The sequence below is a fragment of the Salmo trutta genome, chromosome 23 (genome assembly GCF_901001165.1).
Source record: "Salmo trutta chromosome 23, fSalTru1.1, whole genome shotgun sequence".
NCBI classification, from domain to species: domain Eukaryota; kingdom Metazoa; phylum Chordata; class Actinopteri; order Salmoniformes; family Salmonidae; genus Salmo; species Salmo trutta.
This window is the reverse complement of record NC_042979.1, coordinates 35,442,373-35,464,114: the sequence shown is the minus strand read 5'-3', so window position 1 is coordinate 35,464,114 and position 21,742 is coordinate 35,442,373. Positions and strand designations below refer to the sequence as shown.

Here is a 21,742-nt window from a genome sequence, read left to right as displayed (position 1 = left end):
ATTAACATCAACAGGACAGAGGATACAGAGAACATCAACACATTAACATCAACACTCCAGAGGATACAGAGAACATCAACATATTAACATCAACACGCCACAGGATACAGAGAACATCAACACATTAACATCAACACGTCAGAGGATACAGAGAACATCAACACATTAACATCAACACACAGAGGATACAGAGAACATCAACATCAACACGCCAGAGGATACAGAGTACATCAACACGCCAGAGGATACAGAGTACATCAACACATTAACATCAACACGCCAGAGGATACAGAGTACATCAACACGCCAGAGGATACAGAGAACATCAACACGCCAGAGGATACAGAGAACATCAACACGCCAGAGGATACAGAGAACATCAACACGCCAGAGGATACAGAGTACATCAACACGCCAGAGGATACAGAGTACATCAACACGTCAGAGGATACAGAGAACATCAACACATTAACATCAACACGCCAGAGGATACAGAGAACATCAACACATTAACATCAACACGCCAGAGGATACAGAGAACATCAACACACAGAGGATACAGAGAACATCAACACGCCAGAGGATACAGAGTACATCAACACGCCAGAGGATACAGAGTACATCAACACGTCAGAGGATACAGAGAACATCAACACATTAACATCAACACGCCAGAGGATACAGAGTACATCAACACTCCAGAGGATACAGAGAACATCAACACGTCAGAGGATACACACATTAGACTTGGGGCTCTGCTGGGAGTTTACCTCTTTGGATTGTTTTATTCTGCTTTGCCACTAAAACCATAATAAACACTGACAACTAAAATAGTGTGTTATTGTTGTTATTGTTATGCTTATCATCATTATTAATAACCCAAATGGTTCTTCAAAAGGTTCTTTGAGGATCCATTAAAAGGGATTATTTGAAGAATTTATAGGGGTTCCCCCACAGTTTCAATTTGAAGAACCCCTAACGGATACTCCAGGAACCTTTTCATTTTAGAGTGTAGCAGCTAGCTAGCTATGGACTGTCTGAATTTGAATGCGATTAATTGCGCAGCCCTAGTGGTGAGCTTTCAGCACCGTGTGGCAGCAGTAACGTTAGCTTCACCCAACTGGGTGATACACAGAGTTAGTGGAGAGGAGTAGCTAGCTAACCATCAAGCTACAAAGCCCGGAGAAAGGACATTGGGGACAGAAAAGTGAAGTGGGCTCATCTCTCTATTGGTGTGCTGTTGAGGGTGCGGACCTAACTGTCTCACCTCCGTGACCATCCATACCTGAAGTTCCTCCTCTCGTAATGCCATCTGAACTGCTTCAATTCATCACTCATCCTTCCACTAACTTCCAAACTGTGGTGATACAATGCTATTATTTTGGATTTGTTGTAGTTTGTTATATGCTTTTGTATACGCAATTCAGCTTTTAGCTGCAACATAAAAAAAAATATTTAAAAAAAATACAAACAAATACACACACACACACACACACACACACACACACACAAAATGAACACCCGCCAAGCGCCAAATGCGGGTAGATTTTCCATTTGGCGAGTAAATCTCAGAAGGCTATCCGCCACACTGGCAGGTAAATGTTTGTACCAAAATAGTCATGTAATAAAATATCTGGCATGATGTCTCGGAGGAAATGACTCATGTTTGCCAGCCACAGACCGTCTCTAGTGCTCCTAGTTTCACGCCACTGTTTACCGTACGGGACATTGCTCACTTGCCACGGGTCTGCTGCTAGCTACCGTTCATTAAATAGCTGTTATGTGGCAACATTTACCTGGAGTAAGCCAACCTTTGAAACGAAAACCCACCGAAGAAAAGGAGGACGAATCACACAAAAAAGAAAGTTTTGTGAGAAATGGAGGTTTGGAGATAAAGGAGTTTCAAGAGGCTGGCTACAGTATGAGGCTGAGGCTGTGATGAGTTGATGTGTGTCGCCAGTATGCTAAAGATAAAAACAGAAACAACTCATTTAAAATGATGAAGCTGGAGAACATTCGTGACCATGATCACAGGAAGTGTCACATTGCCTGGGTGTCTGTGTCCCGGGTCAATCGGAGCCTCTCGTCTTGACACCCTCTGTGACGGTGTCAGAGCAGACCAGCGCGAAGAGGAAGATCCTGTTTAGGACTGTACATGCCATTGGCAAGAAGGCGAGACAACTTTCTGACTTGGACTGGATGTGTGATTAAGTGAAAATGTTGTTACTCTTGTAGCTTGACTAGTACTTCTGTAGCTAGTTTTTACAAGTCTATTTAACAGACGTGGTCCAGTATTGTAGGTTATTTCTCAGCTCTTGATAAGCTTTTGTTCACCTCAAAATAGTGTATAAATACCATAACATTATAGGCCTACTGATGCTGACATGGATCTCCATGCTTTCCTATGGCTCTGTAACATTCTATTTTAATGTTTGTCTCCAGATGCTGTTTACATTTTAAAGCATTGTGACACAATTGACTTTACCAGCCTTATAATGTTGATCCTTAAGTAAACTAAGGGTAGAAGGCTAATTTAGCACAATCACCTGCCAGCTATATTGGATAACATGATTGTATATTTCAATATTATATCATTAATTTGTTTGATTTTTGCAGTTCGGATGAAAAAAAAGGAATCGCTGTGGGCTCAACATATAGAAATGAGAAGCAAGCCAAAGAGTTTATGCACCATATTGCAGAGGTGGAGAGAAACAACATCAGAGAGAATCTGAAAAGCAGCACATTTCTCTCCATCATGTCAGATGGCTCCACAGACAGTTCTGTGAAAGACGAGGAGTTAGTTTGTCAGATTCTGTCACAAGGGAAAGATTGAGTCGACGTTTGTTGGCATCAAGTCGGTGGAGAAGGCAGACACACATAAGCAACTCCATCAGTGCCATCATGGAGGGACTGTGTGATGAGTGGGGGAGCAAGTTGGTCGCTCTGGGAACAGATGGAGCTGCTCTGATAACCGGAGCCAAGAATGGTGTGGTCAGCCGGCTGAAGGGGGACGGGGCCTACATCATCGGCATCCACTGTATGGCACACCGCCTTGAACTGACCTTTTCTGATGCCATCCAGTCCAACGGGATGTTTCAGAAAGTAGAAGACCTCCTCAGTGGGCTCTACACCTTCTACCACACCAGTCCACTGAACAGGGCAAACCTAGTAAACAGCTTCCAGGCTCTTGGGCACACACCACTGGTGCCCACCTGAATTGTCGGGAACCGATTGGTAGGACACCTATTGCGTGCACTGGACCACTTCCTGCGAGGTTACCAGGGGCGTGTCCAGCACCTGGAACAGGTAGTGGCTCTAGATTGCTATGCTAAGTACTCTAAAAGTCATCATTAATTTGTAATGTCCAGTAAATAACAACAAACACGGTTACAATTGGTAACATCATGTTCCAATGCTTTATGCACTGATAAAATCTGTCATATCTAATATAGTTTTTTTTGGACAGCAATTAATTGTCTAGTTGTATGTCTTTGTTCTTTCTATATTTCAGATTCAATCTGCTGATGGCCAAAATGTCTGAGGTGTCCAGCAGACCAAGGCCAGGAATACTACAGTACTGCGAGGGAGGCTGTTGTTCTCCGCTTCTGGGGCTTCCTGCATGACACACTAACACACCTGAGCACCCTGTCTGCAGAGGTCCACCATCACCATAGCAGAAGCCCACAGCTCATTGTGCTCAACACAGGCAGTACGTAAGAAGTACAAAACCAGGTATGTTTATTTAAGCTGCAATAAGAAATACTTACCTTAAGAGAATTAAGAGAAAGGATTACGTCAATAAGAGAGGGAGGGAGAGAGAGTGTGAGTGAGAGTGTGATGAAAAGGAACATTCTGAAAGGATGGTAAAATGAGCCTTTTATCATCAGAGAAGGGCCCATGATGAAGGCCACAATGGCCAGCAGATATGATAGAATTTTGCTGACCAGAGGTGAAAAGGTCCCGTGTGGCTCAGTTGGTAGAGCATGGTGTTTGCAACGCCAGGGTTGTGGGTTCGATTCCCACGGGGGACCAGTACGGAGAAAAAAATGTATGAAATGTATGCATTCACTACTGTAACTTGCTCTGGATAAGTGCGTCTAGTAAAATGTAAAGCAAGACCCTTGTCACCTCACAGGACAAAATGCTTGACAGGCTAGTGGAGAGTATGACTGACAGGTTCCAGGACACCAGTGTAGGGGTCCTGTGTTCCACCAAGCTGGTCACCTTCACCAACTGGCCAGAGTCAGGAGATGAAGCAGCAGGTTACTTTATGTTTTGTATTACAGGACAGTCAGGTTGGGTTCAGGTTCATCATCATATTTTTATAGAGAAGAGAATTAAAACTGCATGATGCTAGATTTTGATGACACTGAACTGGAAACCCTGGTGGACCACTTCAAGCTTGTCCTGAGAGACCTCTGGCATCCATGTTGAAAGGATCCCTGACCAGTGGACTGTCCTGAAGACCTCTGGCATCCATGTTGAAAGGATCCCTGACCAGTGGACTGTCCTGAAGGTGCTGATATACCAGGAGCCCCAGTCCCTGCAGAAGATGTCCTGGTTCCGTGTCAACAGGAGCCATCAGCATTCCTGCCCTGATTTGCTGGCATTGGTTGACCTGGTCCTGTCCTTCCCTGCCTCCACAGCTGAATGTGAAAGAGGTTTTAATACCATGAAACAGGTGAAAACCGATTGGCGGTCCAACCTAAAGTCTGATACACAGTCAGATCTCCTTATGGTCCAGCTGTCCTCTCCAGATATCAGGGAGTATGATCTGATAAAAGCTGTGATGCTGTGGCACCAGGACTCTGTCAGGAGCAGGCCAGACTTCATGGACCGTGCAAAGAGGGTGATCGCAGTAGAGAGTGAGGAGTCTGAGGAGGTTTAAGTTGATTCAAATTATTAAGCATCTGATAGGTTTACAAAACCTTCAAATTTACTTATGTTTGATCCTTAAGTCCATTTTTATAGCAAATACTTCAGTACAATTTTGAGTTCAAGACTTCTTCAGTTGTATTCAGGCTGGGAAATGAAATCTAGCCACAGTCAAAATGAACCAGCATCTATTTTACCTGTATTTTTCAGGGTATTTCTACTCAAAGTAAAGGATTTGTAGACCTGTTTCCCCTTTGTATCAGGAGAGCACCAGTTCTATGTCCACTACACTCCTCATAATTGTATCTTACCATTGTTGTTGTCCTGTTTTGACTTCTATGTACTCTTATTCATTGGATCTGATATGTTTTGTTTATATATATGTGTGTGTGTGTGTGTATGCGTGTGTGTATATGCGTGTGTGTGTGTGTGTGTGTGTGTATATGCGTGTGTATGTGTATGTTTGTATGCATGTGTGTATGTGTGTTTGTATGCGTGTGTGTATGCGTGTGTGTTTGTATGCGTGTGTGTGTTTGTATGTGTGTGTGTGTGTTTGTATGCGTGTGTGTATGTGTTTGTGTGTGTGTGTGTTTGTATGTGTGTGTGTGTGCGCGCGCGCGTGTATCTGGACCCAAAAACGATCCATGAGTAGTAATAGTGTTAAATAAGCCAGGAGATGTCATTGCAAGAGAAGCTTTCTCAGTACACACACTCACAGTCTGTGAATAGGTGTGTGTGTGTGTGGGGGGGGGGGGGGGGGGGGGCGCTATGATTGCTTAGTTTGCTTAACAATGTGCATTTCCTAAATGTTGGTATGTAAGTGTGATCTGTCCTTGATGATTAACTGTTGTACATGCAGGGCCAGTGTCCTAGACACAGATAAAGTCCTGGATTAACAAGCATGCTCAATGAAGAATGACTTTTACCTGTACTGTATATTCAACTTAATTGTTCTGGTTCGTATAGATAGTGCAGGTGACTTACTGTGACCCTGTCTCTCCCCCTGTCCCAGTCCAGCTGTGTGTCTCTCCCCCGGTCCCTGTCCTGGTGCCTTGCTCTCCAGGTGTTTGAGCTGTGTGACCAGCAGGGACAGGTGCTGGAGCAGGTCTCTGTTCTGTAGTAGCAGCTGGTGGACACGAGCCTGGGCCTCCACACGAGCTGCGGTCTCCACTGACATCTGATCCTTCAGGAGCTGCACCTGAGTGGGGGAGACGAGCAGGAAAGAGGGGGGGTCAGGAATCAGAACTGTGCCTAGTGGGACTGATGATGATGGGGATGTGAATGGAGTGTGAGGAAGTGTGTGTGTGTGTGTAGTGTGAGTGTGTTTATAACAGTGTGTACTCAGACCTAAACAGTGCTCACTTCACACACAAACAGACTCCACCTCTCTCTCTACGAGTCTAGGAGAGACTGCGCACTGTGTGTGTCTGTCAGTGAGGTTTTTCTGTTTGAAAGATTCTACTTCATGCTACAGCCCGACCCCAGACATCATCCAAGAGACTGCAGTTGAAAATCTAATTAGATGGAATTTCCCCAACCTGAAATTGAAAATAATGACGAGTTCCCACTATTATTTGTTAATATAATTCACGGTGAGCTCATTATAGTCTGACGATGCGCATCTGCAAACCTCTGGAAACGACTGGGAAAATAAATGAAAAATATAAATAAATGTGTGTTTGTGTTGTGCCTTCCAGGCTCATTTTCTGCAACAATAGCAGACTGATTCACTCTGTCCCCGGTGTGTTGTGTTGTGTTGTGTTGTGTTGTGTTGTGTTGTGTTGTGTGTGTGTGTGTGCGCATGTAAGTGCACACGAATACGTGTGTGTGTGTGTGTGTGTGTGTGTTTGTGTGTCCTGACATAGCTGTGATGGCAGTGCTCCCTAGTGGTCATGCAGCAGAGAGACAGGCAGACAATGGTGCCAAATGAGGCACATGATGCCGTGATTAAGCCAGACAGACAGTCCCCCATGGAACATCTATATGGCTGGTTATATTATGTGCACTGTAGGGCTGGCTATATTATGTGCACTGTAGAGCTGGCTATATTATGTGCACTGTAGAGCTGGCTATATTATGTGCACTGTAGGGCTGGTTATATTATGTGCACTGTAGGGCTGGTTATATTATGTGCACTGTAGAGCTGGTTATATTATGTGCACTGTAGAGCTGGTTATATTATGTGCACTGTAGAGCTGGTTATATTATGTGCACCGTAGGGCTGGTTATATTATGTGCACCGTAGGGCTGGTTATATTATGTGCACTGTAGGGCTGGTTATATTATGTGCACTGTAGGACTGGCTATATTATGTGCACAGTAGGACTGGCTATATTATGTGCACTGTAGGACTGGTTATATTATGTGCACTGTAGGACTGGCTATATTATGTGCACTGTAAGGCTGGCTATATTATGTGCACTGTAGGACTGGCTATATTATGTGCACTGTAAGGCTGGTGATATTATGTGCACTGTAAGGCTGGTGATATTATGTGCACTATAGGACTGGTTATATTATGTGCACTGTAGGACTGGTTATATTATGTGCACTGTAGGACTGGTGATATTATGTGCACTGTAGGACTGGTTATATTATGTGCACTGTAGGGCTGGCTATATTATGTGCACTGTAGGACTGGCTATATTATGTGCACTGTAAGGCTGGTGATATTATGTGCACTGTAAGGCTGGTGATATTATGTGCACTATAGGACTGGTTAGATTATGTGCACTGTAGAGCTGGTTATATTATGTGCACTGTAGAGCTGGCTATATTATGTGCACTGTAGGGCTGGTTATATTATGTGCACTGTAGAGCTGGTTATATTATGTGCACTGTAGAGCTGGTTATATTATGTGAACTGTAGAGCTGGTTATATTATGTGAACCGTAGAGCTGGTTATATTATGTGCACCGTAGGGCTGGTTATATTATGTGCACCGTAGGGCTGGTTATATTATGTGCACTGTAGGGCTGGTGATATTATGTGCACTGTAGGACTGGTGATATTATGTGCACTGTAGGACTGGTGATATTATGTGCACTGTAGGACTTGCTATATTATGTGCACTGTAGGACTGGCTATATTATGTGCACTGTAAGGCTGGCTATATTATGTGCACTGTAGGACTGGCTATATTATGTGCACTGTAAGGCTGGTGATATTATGTGCACTATAGGACTGGTTATATTATGTGCACTGTAGGACTGGTTATATTATGTGCACTGTAGGACTGGTTATATTATGTACACTGTAGGGCTGGTTATATTATGTGCACTGTAGGACTGGTTATATTATGTGCACTGGTTATATTATGTGCACTGTAGGACTGGTTATATTATGTGCACTGTAGGACTGGTGATATTATGTGCACTGTAGGACTGGCTATATTATGTGCACTGTAGGACTGGTTATATTATGTGCACTGTAGGGCTGGCTATATTATGTGCACTGGTTATATTATGTGCACTGTAGGGCTGGCTATATTATGTGCACTGGTTATATAATGTGCACTGTAGGGCTGGCTATATTATGTGCACTGGTTATATTATGTGCACTGTAGGGCTGGCTATATTATGTGCACTGGTTATATTATGTGCACTGTAGAACTGGTTATATTATGTGCACTGTAGGACTGGTGATATTATGTGCACTGTAGGACTGGTGATATTATGTGCACTGTCGGACTGGTTATATTATGTGCACTGTCGGACTGGCTATATTATGTGCACTGTAGAGCTGGTTATATTATGTGCACTGTAGAGCTGGTTATATTATGTGCACTGTAGAGCTGGTTATATTATGTGCACTGTAGGACTGGCTATATTATGTGCACTGTAGGACTGGCTATATTATGTGCACTGTAGGACTGGCTATATTATGTGCACTGTAGGACTGGCTATATTATGTGCACTGTAGGACTGGCTATATTATGTGCACTGTAGGACTGGTTATATTATGTGCACTGTAGGACTGGCTATATTATGTGCACTGTAGGACTGGTTATATTATGTGCACTGTAGGACTGGTTATATTATGTGCACTGTAGGACTGGCTATATTATGTGCACTGTAGGACTGGCTATATTATGTGCACTGTAGGACTGGCTATATTATGTGCACTGTAGGACTGGTTATATTATGTGCACTGTAGAACTGGCTATATTATGTGCACTGTAGGACTGGTGATATTATGTGCACTGTAGGACTGGTGATATTATGTGCACTGTAGGACTGGTTATATTATGTGCACTGTAGGGCTGGCTATATTATGTGCACTGTAGAACTGGCTATATTATGTGCACTGTAGGACTGGCTATATTATGTGCACTGTAGGACTGGCTATATTATGTGCACTGTAGGACTGGTGATATTATGTGCACTGTAGGGCTGGCTATATTATGTGCACTGTTGGACTGGTTATATTATGTGCACTGTAGGGCTGGCTATATTATGTGCACTGGTTATATTATGTGCACTGTAGGGCTGGCTATATTATGTGCACTGGTTATATTATGTGCACTGTAGAACTGGTTATATTATGTGCACTGTAGGACTGGTGATATTATGTGCACTGTAGGACTGGTTATATTATGTGCACTGTAGGACTGGCTATATTATGTGCACTGTAGGACTGGCTATATTATGTGCACTGTAGGACTGGTTATATTATGTGCACTGTAGGACTGGCTATATTATGTGCACTGTAGGGCTGGCTATATTATGTGCACTGTAGGGCTGGCTATATTATGTGCACTGTAGGGCTGGCTATATTATGTGCACTGTAGGGCTGGCTATATTATGTGCACTGTAGGACTGGTTATATTATGTGCACTGTAGAGCTGGTTATATTATGTGCACTGTAGAGCTGGTTATATTATGTGCACTGTAGAGCTGGTTATATTATGTGCACTGTAGAGCTGGTTATATTATGTGCACTGTAGAGCTGGCTATATTATGTGCACTGTAGCACTGGCTATATTATGTGCACTGTAGGACTGGCTATATTATGTGCACTGTAGGACTGGCTATATTATGTGCACTGTAGGACTGGCTATATTATGTGCACTGTAGGACTGGCTATATTATGTGCACTGTAGGACTGGCTATATTATGTGCACAGTAGGACTGGCTATATTATGTGCACTGTAGGACTGGTTATATTATGTGCACTGTAGGACTGGTTATATTATGTGCACTGTAGGACTGGCTATATTATGTGCACTGTAGGACTGGCTATATTATGTGCACTGTAGGACTGGCTATATTATGTGCACTGGTTATATTATGTGCACTGTAGGGCTGGCTATATTATGTGCACTGGTTATATTATGTGCACTGTAGAACTGGTTATATTATGTGCACTGTAGGACTGGTTATATTATGTGCACTGTAGGACTGGTGATATTATGTGCACTGTCGGACTGGCTATATTATGTGCACTGTAGGCCTGGCTATATTATGTGCACTGTAGAGCTGGTTATATTATGTGCACTGTAGGACTGGCTATATTATGTGCACTGTAGAGCTGGTTATATTATGTCCACTGTAGAGCTGGTTATATTATGTGCACTGTAGGACTGGCTATATTATGTGCACTGTAGGACTGGCTATATTATGTTCACTGTAGGACTGGCTATATTATGTGCACTGTAGGACTGGCTATATTATGTGCACTGTAGGACTGGCTATATTATGTGCACTGAAGGACTGGCTATATTATGTACATGAACTTAATTAACTTTTGCACATGTGAATGTACACTACATGCAATTTAGCAGCCGCTTTTATACAATACGACTTAAAACAGTGTGTGCATACATTTATATATTGACAACCCCAGCGGGAATCAAACCCACCACCCTGGCATTGCTACCACAATGACCTGAGCCACTGGACTGGTGTAGAGGATGGCCGAGTGAATTTAACGCAGTAGAAACCGATAAAGAGTGTGTGGTGGTCAGCTGATGCCTGAGGAGGACAACTGTCTCACTGACCAGACATCTGGACCACCACAGATATACAACAGCTTGGTGTGTGTGTGTGTGTGTGTGTGTGTGTGTGTGTTTGTGTGTGTGTGTGTGTTAAACTAGAATAGTGAATAAATGTAAATAACTAGAATTTAACCAACTAGCAACATTTTGTTTGTCCCCAGAAATATTATTTCTAGAGGATTTATGGTTAAGGTTAGAATTAGTGTTAGGGTTAGGTTTAGGGTTAGCAGCTAGGGTTAGGTTCAGGGTTAAGGTTAGGTTTTTGGGTAAAGGTTAGGGTAAGAGTACGGGTTAGGTTTAGGGAAAATAGGATTTTGAATGGGACTGAATTATGTGTCCCCACAAGGTTAGCTGTACAAGACTGTGTGTGTGTGTGTGTGTGTGTGTCTCTCTCTCTCTCTCTCTCACCTGTGCGACGGCCACCTGTGTGTGTTGCTGCTGCTGCTGGATCTGCTGTTGGAGGAGCTGGAGGTAGTGACGCGCCGCCAGCGGGGTGAGAAACGGAGAGCAGGGGCTGCTGGGAGAAACCACGCCATTCGGAGACACCGTGTAGCTGGAGCGGCTCTCATAGTCCTGACGACAAGACAGTCACCATGAGAAGGGTGGCCACACCAGCAACCCTGGGTTCAAATACTATTTGAGATCTAATTGTTACATTATAAAAGGCAAAAAGCTTAAGTTACAAAGCATGGGGCAGCAGGTAGCCTAGTGGTTAGAGCATTGGACTAGTAACCGAAAGGTTGCAAGATCGAATCCCTGAGCTGACAAGGTAAAAATCTGTACTTCTGCACCTGAACAAGGCTGTTAACCCACTGTTCCTAGGCCATCATTGTAAATAAGAATTTGTTCCTAACTGGCTTGCCGTTTTAAATAAAGGTAAAATAAAGAAGCATTACTAGGCATGAAGATCCTTGAGTTACAAAGCATGAACAGAACTACTTAGGGGACACATCCCCAGGTAGCTTACAATTTCATACAACCTTATTCTATGGGCAAGATAAGAGGCAGATCAAAGGCATTTCATTCCATTTAGAACATTTGACGGTGTGATTCTTTCAAATCAAAACCAACCACAATTGAACAATCAAACGATACCAAGTTACAGTAACCTGATCCCCCAGGCCCAATCTCCACAGGGTGTCACAGCATCTAAAGGCTTGTGTGGGGGATGAGACCTAATGCAGATATGACAGACTTCCTAAAGATAATAAAACCCCTTTTTATAGAGTAGTTTACAGTTCACCCTGTACAGATACCAGTTGCCACAGAGATCATACATCCATATACAAGTTACCACAGAGATCATCATCCATATACAAGCTACCACAGAGATCATCATCCATATACAAGTTACCACAGAGACCATACATCCATATACAAGTTACCACAGAGATCATCATCCATATACAAGTTACCACAGAGACCATACATCCATATACAAGTTACCACAGAGATCATACAAGCTACCACAGAGATCATACATCCATATACAAGTTACCACAGAGATCATCATCCATATACAAGCTACCACAGAGATCATCATCCATATACAAGTTACCACAGAGACCATACATCCATATACAAGTTACCACAGAGATCATCATCCATATACAAGTTACCACAGAGACCATACATCCATATACAAGTTACCACAGAGATCATACAAGCTACCACAGAGATCATACATCCATATACAAGTTACCACAGAGATCATCATCCATATACAAGTTACCACAGAGATCATCATCCATATACAAGTTACCACAGAGATCATCCATCCATATACAAGTTACCACAGAGATCATACATCCATATACAAGTTACCACAGAGATCATACATCCATATACAAGCTACCACAGAGATCATACATCCATATACAAGTTACCACAGAGATCATACATCCATATACAAGTTACCACAGAGATCATACATCCATATACAAGCTACCACAGAGATCATACATCCATATACAAGCTACCACAGAGATCATACATCCATATACAAGTTACTACAGAGATCATACATCCATATACAAGCTACCACAGAGATCATACATCCATATACAAGTTACTACAGAGATCATACATCCATATACAAGTTACTACAGAGATCATACATCCATATACAAGCTACCACAGAGATCATACATCCATATACAAGCTACCACAGGATCATACATCCATATACAAGCTACCACAGAGATCATACATCCATATACAAGTTACTACAGAGATCATACATCCATATTGATAGCATCAGAGTTATCCTCAGAGGACACGTTTTAGAAAAATACCAGACATAGATGCAATAGCATCACTAACACACATTTCAATAGGCAGTCCTTTGGATACTGTAGAGAGAGATACATTTTGGCTCTTAATGGGGGAAGGACTGACTGGTCCATGGGCATTGTCCTTTGTGTTTTGTTGGGCCATTTGCTATGCGGCCGGTGGTGACAGAGAGCACATAAATTAGGGAAGAGTATACACTGTTAGGGAAAGGGGTCCCAGGGACATTTTAATAAGCATGACTGAAATTGTGAGACAGGGTGGTGCTGTTAAGGGAAAGACAGGGTGGTGCTGTTAGGGGAAAGACAGGGTGGTGCTGTTAAGGGAAAGACAGGGTGGTGCTGTTAAGGGACAGACAGGGTGGTGCTGTTAAGGGAAAGACAGGGTGGTGCTGTTAAGGGAAAGACAGGGTGGTGCTGTTAAGGGACAGACAGGGTGGTGCTGTTAAGGGACAGACAGGGTGGTGCTGTTAAGGGACAGACAGGGTGGTGCTGTTAAGGGAAAGACAGGGTGGTGCTGTTAAGGGACAGACAGGGTGGTGCTGTTAAGGGAAAGACAGGGTGGTGCTGTTAAGGGAAAGACAGGGTGGTGCTGTTAAGGGACAGACAGGGTGGTGCTGTTAAGGGAAAGACAGGGTGGTGCTGTTAAGGGAAAGACAGGGTGGTGCTGTTAAGGGAAAGACAGGGTGGTGCTGTTAAGGGAAAGACAGGGTGGTGCTGTTAGGGGAAAGACAGGGTGGTGCTGTTAAGGGACAGACAGGGTGGTGCTGTTAAGGGACAGACAGGGTGGTGCTGTTAAGGGAAAGACAGGGTGGTGCTGTTAAGGGAAAGACAGGGTGGTGCTGTTAAGGGACAGACAGGGTGGTGCTGTTAAGGGAAAGACAGGGTGGTGCTGTTAAGGGAAAGACTAGGTGGTGCTGTTAAGGGAAAGACAGGGTGGTGCTGTTAAGGGAAAGACAGGGTGGTGCTGTTAGGGGAAAGACAGGGTGGTGCTGTTAAGGGAAAGACAGGGTGGTGCTGTTAGGGGAAAGACAGGGTGGTGCTGTTAAGGGAAAGACAGGGTGGTGCTGTTAGGGGAAAGACAGGGTGGTACTGTTAAGGGACAGACAGGGTGGTGCTGTTAAGGGAAAGACAGGGTGGTAAAAGACAGTGCCTTTGGCACTTTATCACATGGTGTAATGACTTGAGGAAATACAACTGCCTCGGCCTTATGTGGACATTATATCTGATGTGTACAAAGGCTCTTTTCTCCAAGTTATTTGTGGGAAGCAGCTGGATGAGCCGAATCCCACTCAGGGTTGGTGTAAAAACCGGCTGCCCATAGAGTGCTGTTAACTTCATCCTAGCCATTAACCAGTGGCTCCATGGCTTGATGATGACGTTCAGATCTCCTCCAGAGAGGAGCATGTTATCAAAGAGATGCTCTCTCGCACAGATTACTTTTTGAAATGGTCTGGAAGTGAAAGACACTAAATGAGCAGTGTTCTATGAAAGACACAGTGGAGGTAACCGCTGGTACAAGTCTAAAACTGATCACCATTGACATCACCAACGAACTATCATGGTCCAAACACATGAAGACAGTCGTGAAGAGGGCACGACAACACCTTTTCCCCCTCAAGAGACTGTAAAGATGTGGCATGGCTTCCCAGATCCTCAAAAAGTTATACAGCTGCACCATCGAGAGCATCCTGACCGGTTGCATCACCGCCTGGTATGGCAACTGCTAGGCATCTGACCATAAGGCACTACAGAGGGTAGTGCGTATAGCCCAGTACATCACTGGGGCCAAGCTTCCTACCATCCAGGACCTATACACTCGGTGGTGTCAGAGGAAGGCCCAAAAAAATTGTCAAAGACTCCAGTCACCCAAGTCATAGACTGTTTTCTCTGCTACCGCATGGCAAGCAGTACCGGAGCGCCAAGTCTAGGACCAAAAGGCTCCATAACAGCTTCTATCCCCAGGCCATAAGACTGCTGAACAATTAATCAAATGGCCACCTGGACTATTTACATTGACATGCCCACTTCCCTTTGTTTTTACACTGCTGCTACTCGCTGTTTATTATCTATGCATAGTCACTTTACCCCTACCTACAGTACATGTACAAAATAACTTGACTAACCTGTACCCCCACAGAGACTGGGTACAAGTACCCCCTGTATATAGCCTCGTTATTGTATTGTGTTACAAATAAAAAGTATTTTACTATTTTTACTTTAGTTTATTTAGTAAATATTTTCTTAACTCTTTCTTGAACTGCATTGTTGGTTAAGGGCTTGTAAGTAAGCATTTCACAGTAAGGTCTACACCTGTTGTATTCAGAGCATGTGACAAATAACATTTGATTTGATTTGTGAGAAAGGTGGCCCTAGCAAAGTTTCAACATCTGCTTGCAAATGTGCCTCTCCCACAGAAGGTTCTGAGGGAAATGAACAACAAAACTGTTCAAGTGGTGAGAAAGTGGCTATGCTTCAACACACACACCACATGTGACGTTGTCTTCCTGAGCCAAAGAGAGGGGGGTTTGGGTGTCCCGAATATTGAGTGGATTTACACTGCTACCAGACTGACTCACCTGTTGAACATGCTCAACAGTGACGATGTGACAGTTAAGGAGTTAGCCAGAGCTTCCCTCCTTCTGGACCAACGGAGGAGGAAGGTTTCACTGGCCAGGGACACTGAGGACAACTTCCTGGACTTCAGGAGGAAGGCCAATGGAAAATTGGACACTCGTGCTGCGGGCTTTTGAGTCTGGTCAGACTGGCTGGACATCAACGACCTGTGCAACAGGACTGGAGTGGAGCTCAGGTGGACACGGACTGATATGGAAACTGAGCCAGTGACTGCCTCTGATGCAGTTGTGGCAGATCGCGGTGTTGTTGTGGAGACTTCTGTCACCATGATGGAACATCTCATCCTACATCCAGGACAACACTCCCCGGTATCAGACGGATGCAGCTACTGCAACACTGGACTGGCCTGAGGTTGCAGGGGAAATTCACTGCTCTGGACTGTGCTGACCACTCCCATTCCATGTACCAGAATACTGCCATTGGTGAGGACATTCTCACCTTTACTGTTAAGGTGAGGCTGCAAGTTCTACAAGCAATAAAACAAATAAAGAGTCTCACACTCTATAGACTCCCAGGTATTTACTGGGTAAATCGCCAACGTTTCGGCATAACTGTGCCTTCAACAAATATAATGTAGCACTCTGGTACCATGCAAACCATGAGCCATTTTGTATTCTACACGAGTCAAATGTAATGGAGTCCATTGCCCATGTTGTAAATGGCTGCTGTTCATACAAGGATTTGTACATTGCTAGACATGACCGCCTTGTTGACCTGATAGACAGCGAGTTGAGACAAGTGGTCTCACCAACAGCACACATGCATAAACATTCTTGTGTAAGAGGAAGCTGGTTTGATGATGATGGTGATGTGTTTTCCTGTGTACCAAATACACCAGATATTGTTGTTGTGGGGGAGGTCAGGGGGAGTTGCTGATTGGACGGCTACATGGAGCAGGCCTTTTCTGACAAGCTGCTTCAGTACCAGCCCCTCGTGGTGCTGGGACAGCCTGGGTGGAGGTACAAGCTGGTGGTGCTGATATTTGGCAGTCTTGGCCACGTACACAGGCTTGCAGTGCGTGGCCTCCAGATTGCGGGCTGACAAAACTACAGCAAACCAATTGGCTAGGTACTGCTCTGTTTCAGCTGTCGTGGGCAGCCTAGCTGTTTGGAGAAGGAGGTGCTTCCTGTACCCTTCAGTGCCATGCATACAGGGACCTTTGAAATGTTTGGATCCTTTTTTTGTAAATTTGTATGGTGGATTCAAATTAAGTATTTAAAATGTGTGTGTGTGTTAGTGAAGGGCTAAGGAGACTGTGACTGCGTCTAAATACAGTACTCTCCAAAGTGTTAACATGTGGGTTGTTACAGGGCATCATGCTAATGTACACTTCTCACTGTCATGCTAAGCAAGAGGAAAGCACTACTTATAACGACAGACACATACAGTACATTATACTATATGCTTGCATATTCAACTATTTTCGGATATTCAAACATTGCTTTAATACACTAGCAATAATAAACTAGCTGATACAACCTAAGTAACCAACTGAGATGGAACACTCACCAGTGTACCAGTCACAATTCACTACTAGAGGGAGCCCAGAGACAGTGTTTGAATGCAGTGAATGAACAACAAGACTTCAGACACAGGAGAGAAAGTAGAGATAGAGATATAGAGTAGAGACAAAGAGAGAGAGAGTAGAGAGAGAGGAGATAGAGAGGGAGAGAAGAGACAAGAGAGAGAGAGAGTAGAGAGAGCAGAAAGAGAAAGTAGAGAGAGAGAGGGATGCAGCTTGAGCCCCACCCTCTTCAACATAAACTCAGCAAAAAAAGAAACGTCCCTTTATCAGGACACTGTCTTACAAAGATAATTCGTAAAAATCCAAATAACTTCACAGATCTTCATTGTAAAGGGTTTAAACACAGTTTCCCATGTTTGTTCAATGAACCATAAACAATTAATGAACATGCCCCTGTGGAACGGTCATTAAAACGTCTTAGGGCTAGGCCCCTTTTTTCTCAATTCCCGCCTGAATGACGTGCCCAAAGTAAATTGCTTGTTGCTCAGGCCCTGAATCCAGGATATGCATATAATTGGTACCATTGTAAAGAAAACACTTTGAAGTTTGTAGAAATGTTAAAATAATGTAGGAGAATATAACACAATACATATGGTAGGAAAAAATCCAAATAAAAACCAACATGATTTTTTTTGAGAGAGACCATCCTCTTAGAAAGGCACGTAAAAGGTCATATTGAAAATTAGCTCCCTGGATGAAATTCCTATGGCTTCCACAGGGTGTCAGCAGTCTATGTTCAGGGTTTCTGGCTTGTAACTTCAAAAATGAATAAGAAATATCAGTTTTATTACAGGGACATAGTCTTGGAAATGTGTGTTTGCGCGCCATGAAGACAGGACGCACCTGCTAAAATCGGGTTTCCTATTGAACAAACTTCTTTCCGTAAGAAATATTATAGTTTGATTACATTTTAGGGTATCTGAGGAGTAAATAGAAACGTATTTTGACTTGTTGAAACAAAGTTTAGGGGTAGATTTTCAGATTCCTTTCTCTGCACGTTGAACGAGTGGATTACTCAAATCGATGGCGCCAACTAAACTGACTTTTTGGGATATAAAGAAGGATTTTATCTAACAAAACGGCACTACTTGTTATAGCTGGGACCCTTTGGATGACAAATCAGAGGAAGATTTTCAAAAAAATAAGTGAATATTTAATCGTTATTTGTGAATGTATGAAACCTTTACCGGTGGAAAAATATTTTGATGTGGGGCGCCGTCCTCAAACAATCGTATGGCATGTTTTCGCTGTAATAGCTACTGTAAATCGGATAGTGCAGTTGGATTAACAACAATTTAAGCTTTCAGCCGATATAAGACACTTATATGTTCAACCTCTCGTGTCGTCTGAGATTCCCAAAGATTGGAAAGCAGCTGCGGTCATCCCCCTCTTCAAAAGGGGGGGACACTCTTGACCCAAACTGCTACAGACCTATATCTATCCTACCCTTCCTTTATAAGGTCTTTGAAAGCCAAGTCAACAAACAGATTACCAACCATTCCGAATCCCACCGCACCTTCTCCGCTATGCAATCTGGTTTCAGAGCTGGTCGTAGGTGCACCTCAGCCACGCTCAAGGTCCTAAACGATATCTTAACCGCCATCGATAAGAAACAATACTGTGCATCCGTATTCATTGACCTGGCCAAGGCTTTCGACTCTGTCAATCACCACATCCTCATCGGCAGACTCAATAGCCTTGGTTTCTCAAATGATTGCCTCGCCAGGTTCACCAACTACTTCTCTGATAGAGTTCCGTGTGTCAAATCCGAGGGCCTGTTGTCCGGACCTCTGGCAGTCTCTATGGGGGTGCCACAGGGTTCAATTCTTGGGCCGACTCTCTTCTCTGTATACATCAATGATGTCGCTCTTGCTGCTGGTGAGTCTCTGATCCACCTCTATGCAGACGACACCATTCTGTATACTTCTGGCCCTTCTTTGGACACTGTGTTAACAACCCTCCAGACGAGCTTCAATGCCATACAACTCTCCTTCCGTGGCCTCCAACTTCTCTTAAATACAAGTAAAACTAAATGCATGCTCTTCAACCGATCGCTGCCTGCACCTGCCCGCCCGTCGAGAATCACTACTCTGGACGGTTCTGACTTAGAATATGTAGACAACTACAAATACCTGGTTAGACTATAAACTCTCCTTCCAGACTCACATCAAACATCTCCAATCCAAAGTTAAATCTAGAATTGGCTTCCTATTTCGCAACAAAGCATCCTTCACTCATGCTGCCAAACATACCCTTGTAAAACTGACCATCCTACCGATCCTCGACCTTGGCGATGTCATTTACAAAATAGCCTCCAATACCCTACTCAATAAATTGGATGCAGTCTATCACAGTGCCATCCGTTTTGTCACCAAAGCCCCATATACTACCCACCACTGCGACCTGTACGCTCTCGTTGGCTGGCCCTCGCTTCATACTCGTCGCCAAACCCACTGGCTCCAGGTCATCTACAAGACCCTGCTAGCTAAGTCCCCCCTTATCTCAGCTCGCTGGTCACCATAGCAGCACCCACCTGTAGCACGCGCTCCAGCAGGTATATCTCTCTGGTCACCCCCAAAGCCAATTCCTTCTTCGGCCGCCTCTCCTTCCAGTTCTCTGCTGCCAATGACAGGAACGAACTACAAAAATCTCTGAAACTGGAAACACATCTCCCTCACTAGCTTTAAGCACCAGCTGTCAGAGCAGCTCACAGATCACTGCACCTGTACATAGCCCATCTATAATTTAGCCCAAACAACTACCTCTTCCCCTAATGTATTTATTTAGTTTTATTTTGCTCCCTTGCACCCCATTATTTCTATTTCTACTTTGCACTTTCTTCCAATGCAAATCTACCATTCCAGTGTTTTACTTGCTATATTGTATTTACTTCGCCACTATGGCCTTTTTTTGCCTTTACCTCCCTTATCTCACCTCATTTGCTCACATTGTATATAGACTTATTTTTCTACTGTATTATTGACTGTATGTTTGTTTTACTCCATGTGTAACTCTGTGTTGTTGAATGTGTCGAACTGCTTTGCTTTATCTTGGCCAGGTCTCAATTGTAAATGAGAACTTGTTCTCAACTTGCCTACCTGGTTAAATAAAGGTGAAATAAATAAAATATGTACCTAAATGTTTAATATCCATAATTTTTATTTGAATTGTGCGCCCTCCGCTAGTGGGACGCCTATCCCTAAGTTAAAACACTAACAGCTAACAGACGGTAGGCAATTAAGGTCACAGTTATGAAAATTTAGGACACTAAAGAGGCCGTTCTACTGACTCTGAAAAACACCAAAAGAAAGATGCCCAGGGTCCCTGCTCATCTGCGTGAACGTGCCTTAGGCATGCTGCAAGGAGGAATGAGTACTGCAGATGTGGCCAAGGCAATAAATTGCAATGTCCATACTGTGAGACGCCTAAGACAGCGCTACAGGGAGACAGGATGGACAGCTGATCGTCCTCGCAGTGGCAGACCAGGATCAGTACATCACACCTGCGGGACAGGTACAGGATGGCAACAACAACTGCCCGAGTTACACCAGGAACGCACAATCCCTCCATCAGTGCTCAGACTGTCCGCAATAGGCTGAGAGAGGCTGGACTGAGGGCCTGTTGTAAGGCAGGTCCTCACCAGACATCATCACCTATGGAAACAAACCCACCGTCGCTGGACCAGACAGGACTGGCAAAATGTGCTCTTCTCTGACAAGTCGCGGTTTTGTCTCACCAGGGGTGATGGTCGGATTCGCGTTTATCGTCGAAGGAATGAGCGTTACACCAAGGCCTGTACTCTGGAGTGGGATCGATTTGGAGGTGGAGGGTCCATTATGGTCTGGGGCGGTGTGTCACTAGGACCACTCCCCCCAGAAATGTCTGGGAACTTGCAGGTGCCTTGGTGGAAGAGTGGGGTAACATCTCACAGCAAGAACTGGCAAATCTGGTGCAGTCCATGAGGAGGAGATACACTGTAGTACTTACTGGAGCTGGTGGCCACACCAGATACTGACTGTTACTTTTGATTTTGACCCCCCCTTTGTTCAGGGACACATTATTCAATTTCTGTTAGTCACATGTCTGTGGAACCTATTCAGTTTATGTCTCAGTTGTTGAATCTTGTTATGTTCATACAAATATTTACACATGTTAAGTTTTCTGAAAATAAACGCAGTTGACAGCAGGAGGACGTTTCTTTTTTTGCTGAGTTTATATATAAATCAATTGGTGAGGGCACTAGAACAGTCTGCAGTGCCCGGACAGAAATCCAATGTCTACTGTTTGCAGATGATCTGGTGACTCTGTCCCCAACCAAGGAGAGCCAACAGCAGAACCTAGATCTTCTACACAGATTGTGTCAGACTTGGGCCCTGACAATGAATCTCAGTAACACAAAAATAATGGTTTTCCAAAAAAGGT

General features: G+C 43.9%; 1 protein-coding gene across 1 annotated transcript in view; it reads right to left on the bottom strand.

Moving 5' to 3' along the window:
• Positions 1-21,742, bottom strand: part of LOC115159904 (carboxyl-terminal PDZ ligand of neuronal nitric oxide synthase protein) — a 183,966-nt gene that overhangs the window by 36,361 nt on the left and 125,863 nt on the right. Inside the window, exons 8-9 of the mRNA XM_029710022.1 lie at positions 11,279-11,443; positions 5,860-6,073 (exon numbers count right to left, since the gene is read on the bottom strand). Of these exons, the coding sequence (XP_029565882.1) occupies positions 5,860-6,073; positions 11,279-11,443 (379 nt within the window). The remainder of the gene's footprint in view (positions 1-5,859; positions 6,074-11,278; positions 11,444-21,742) is intronic.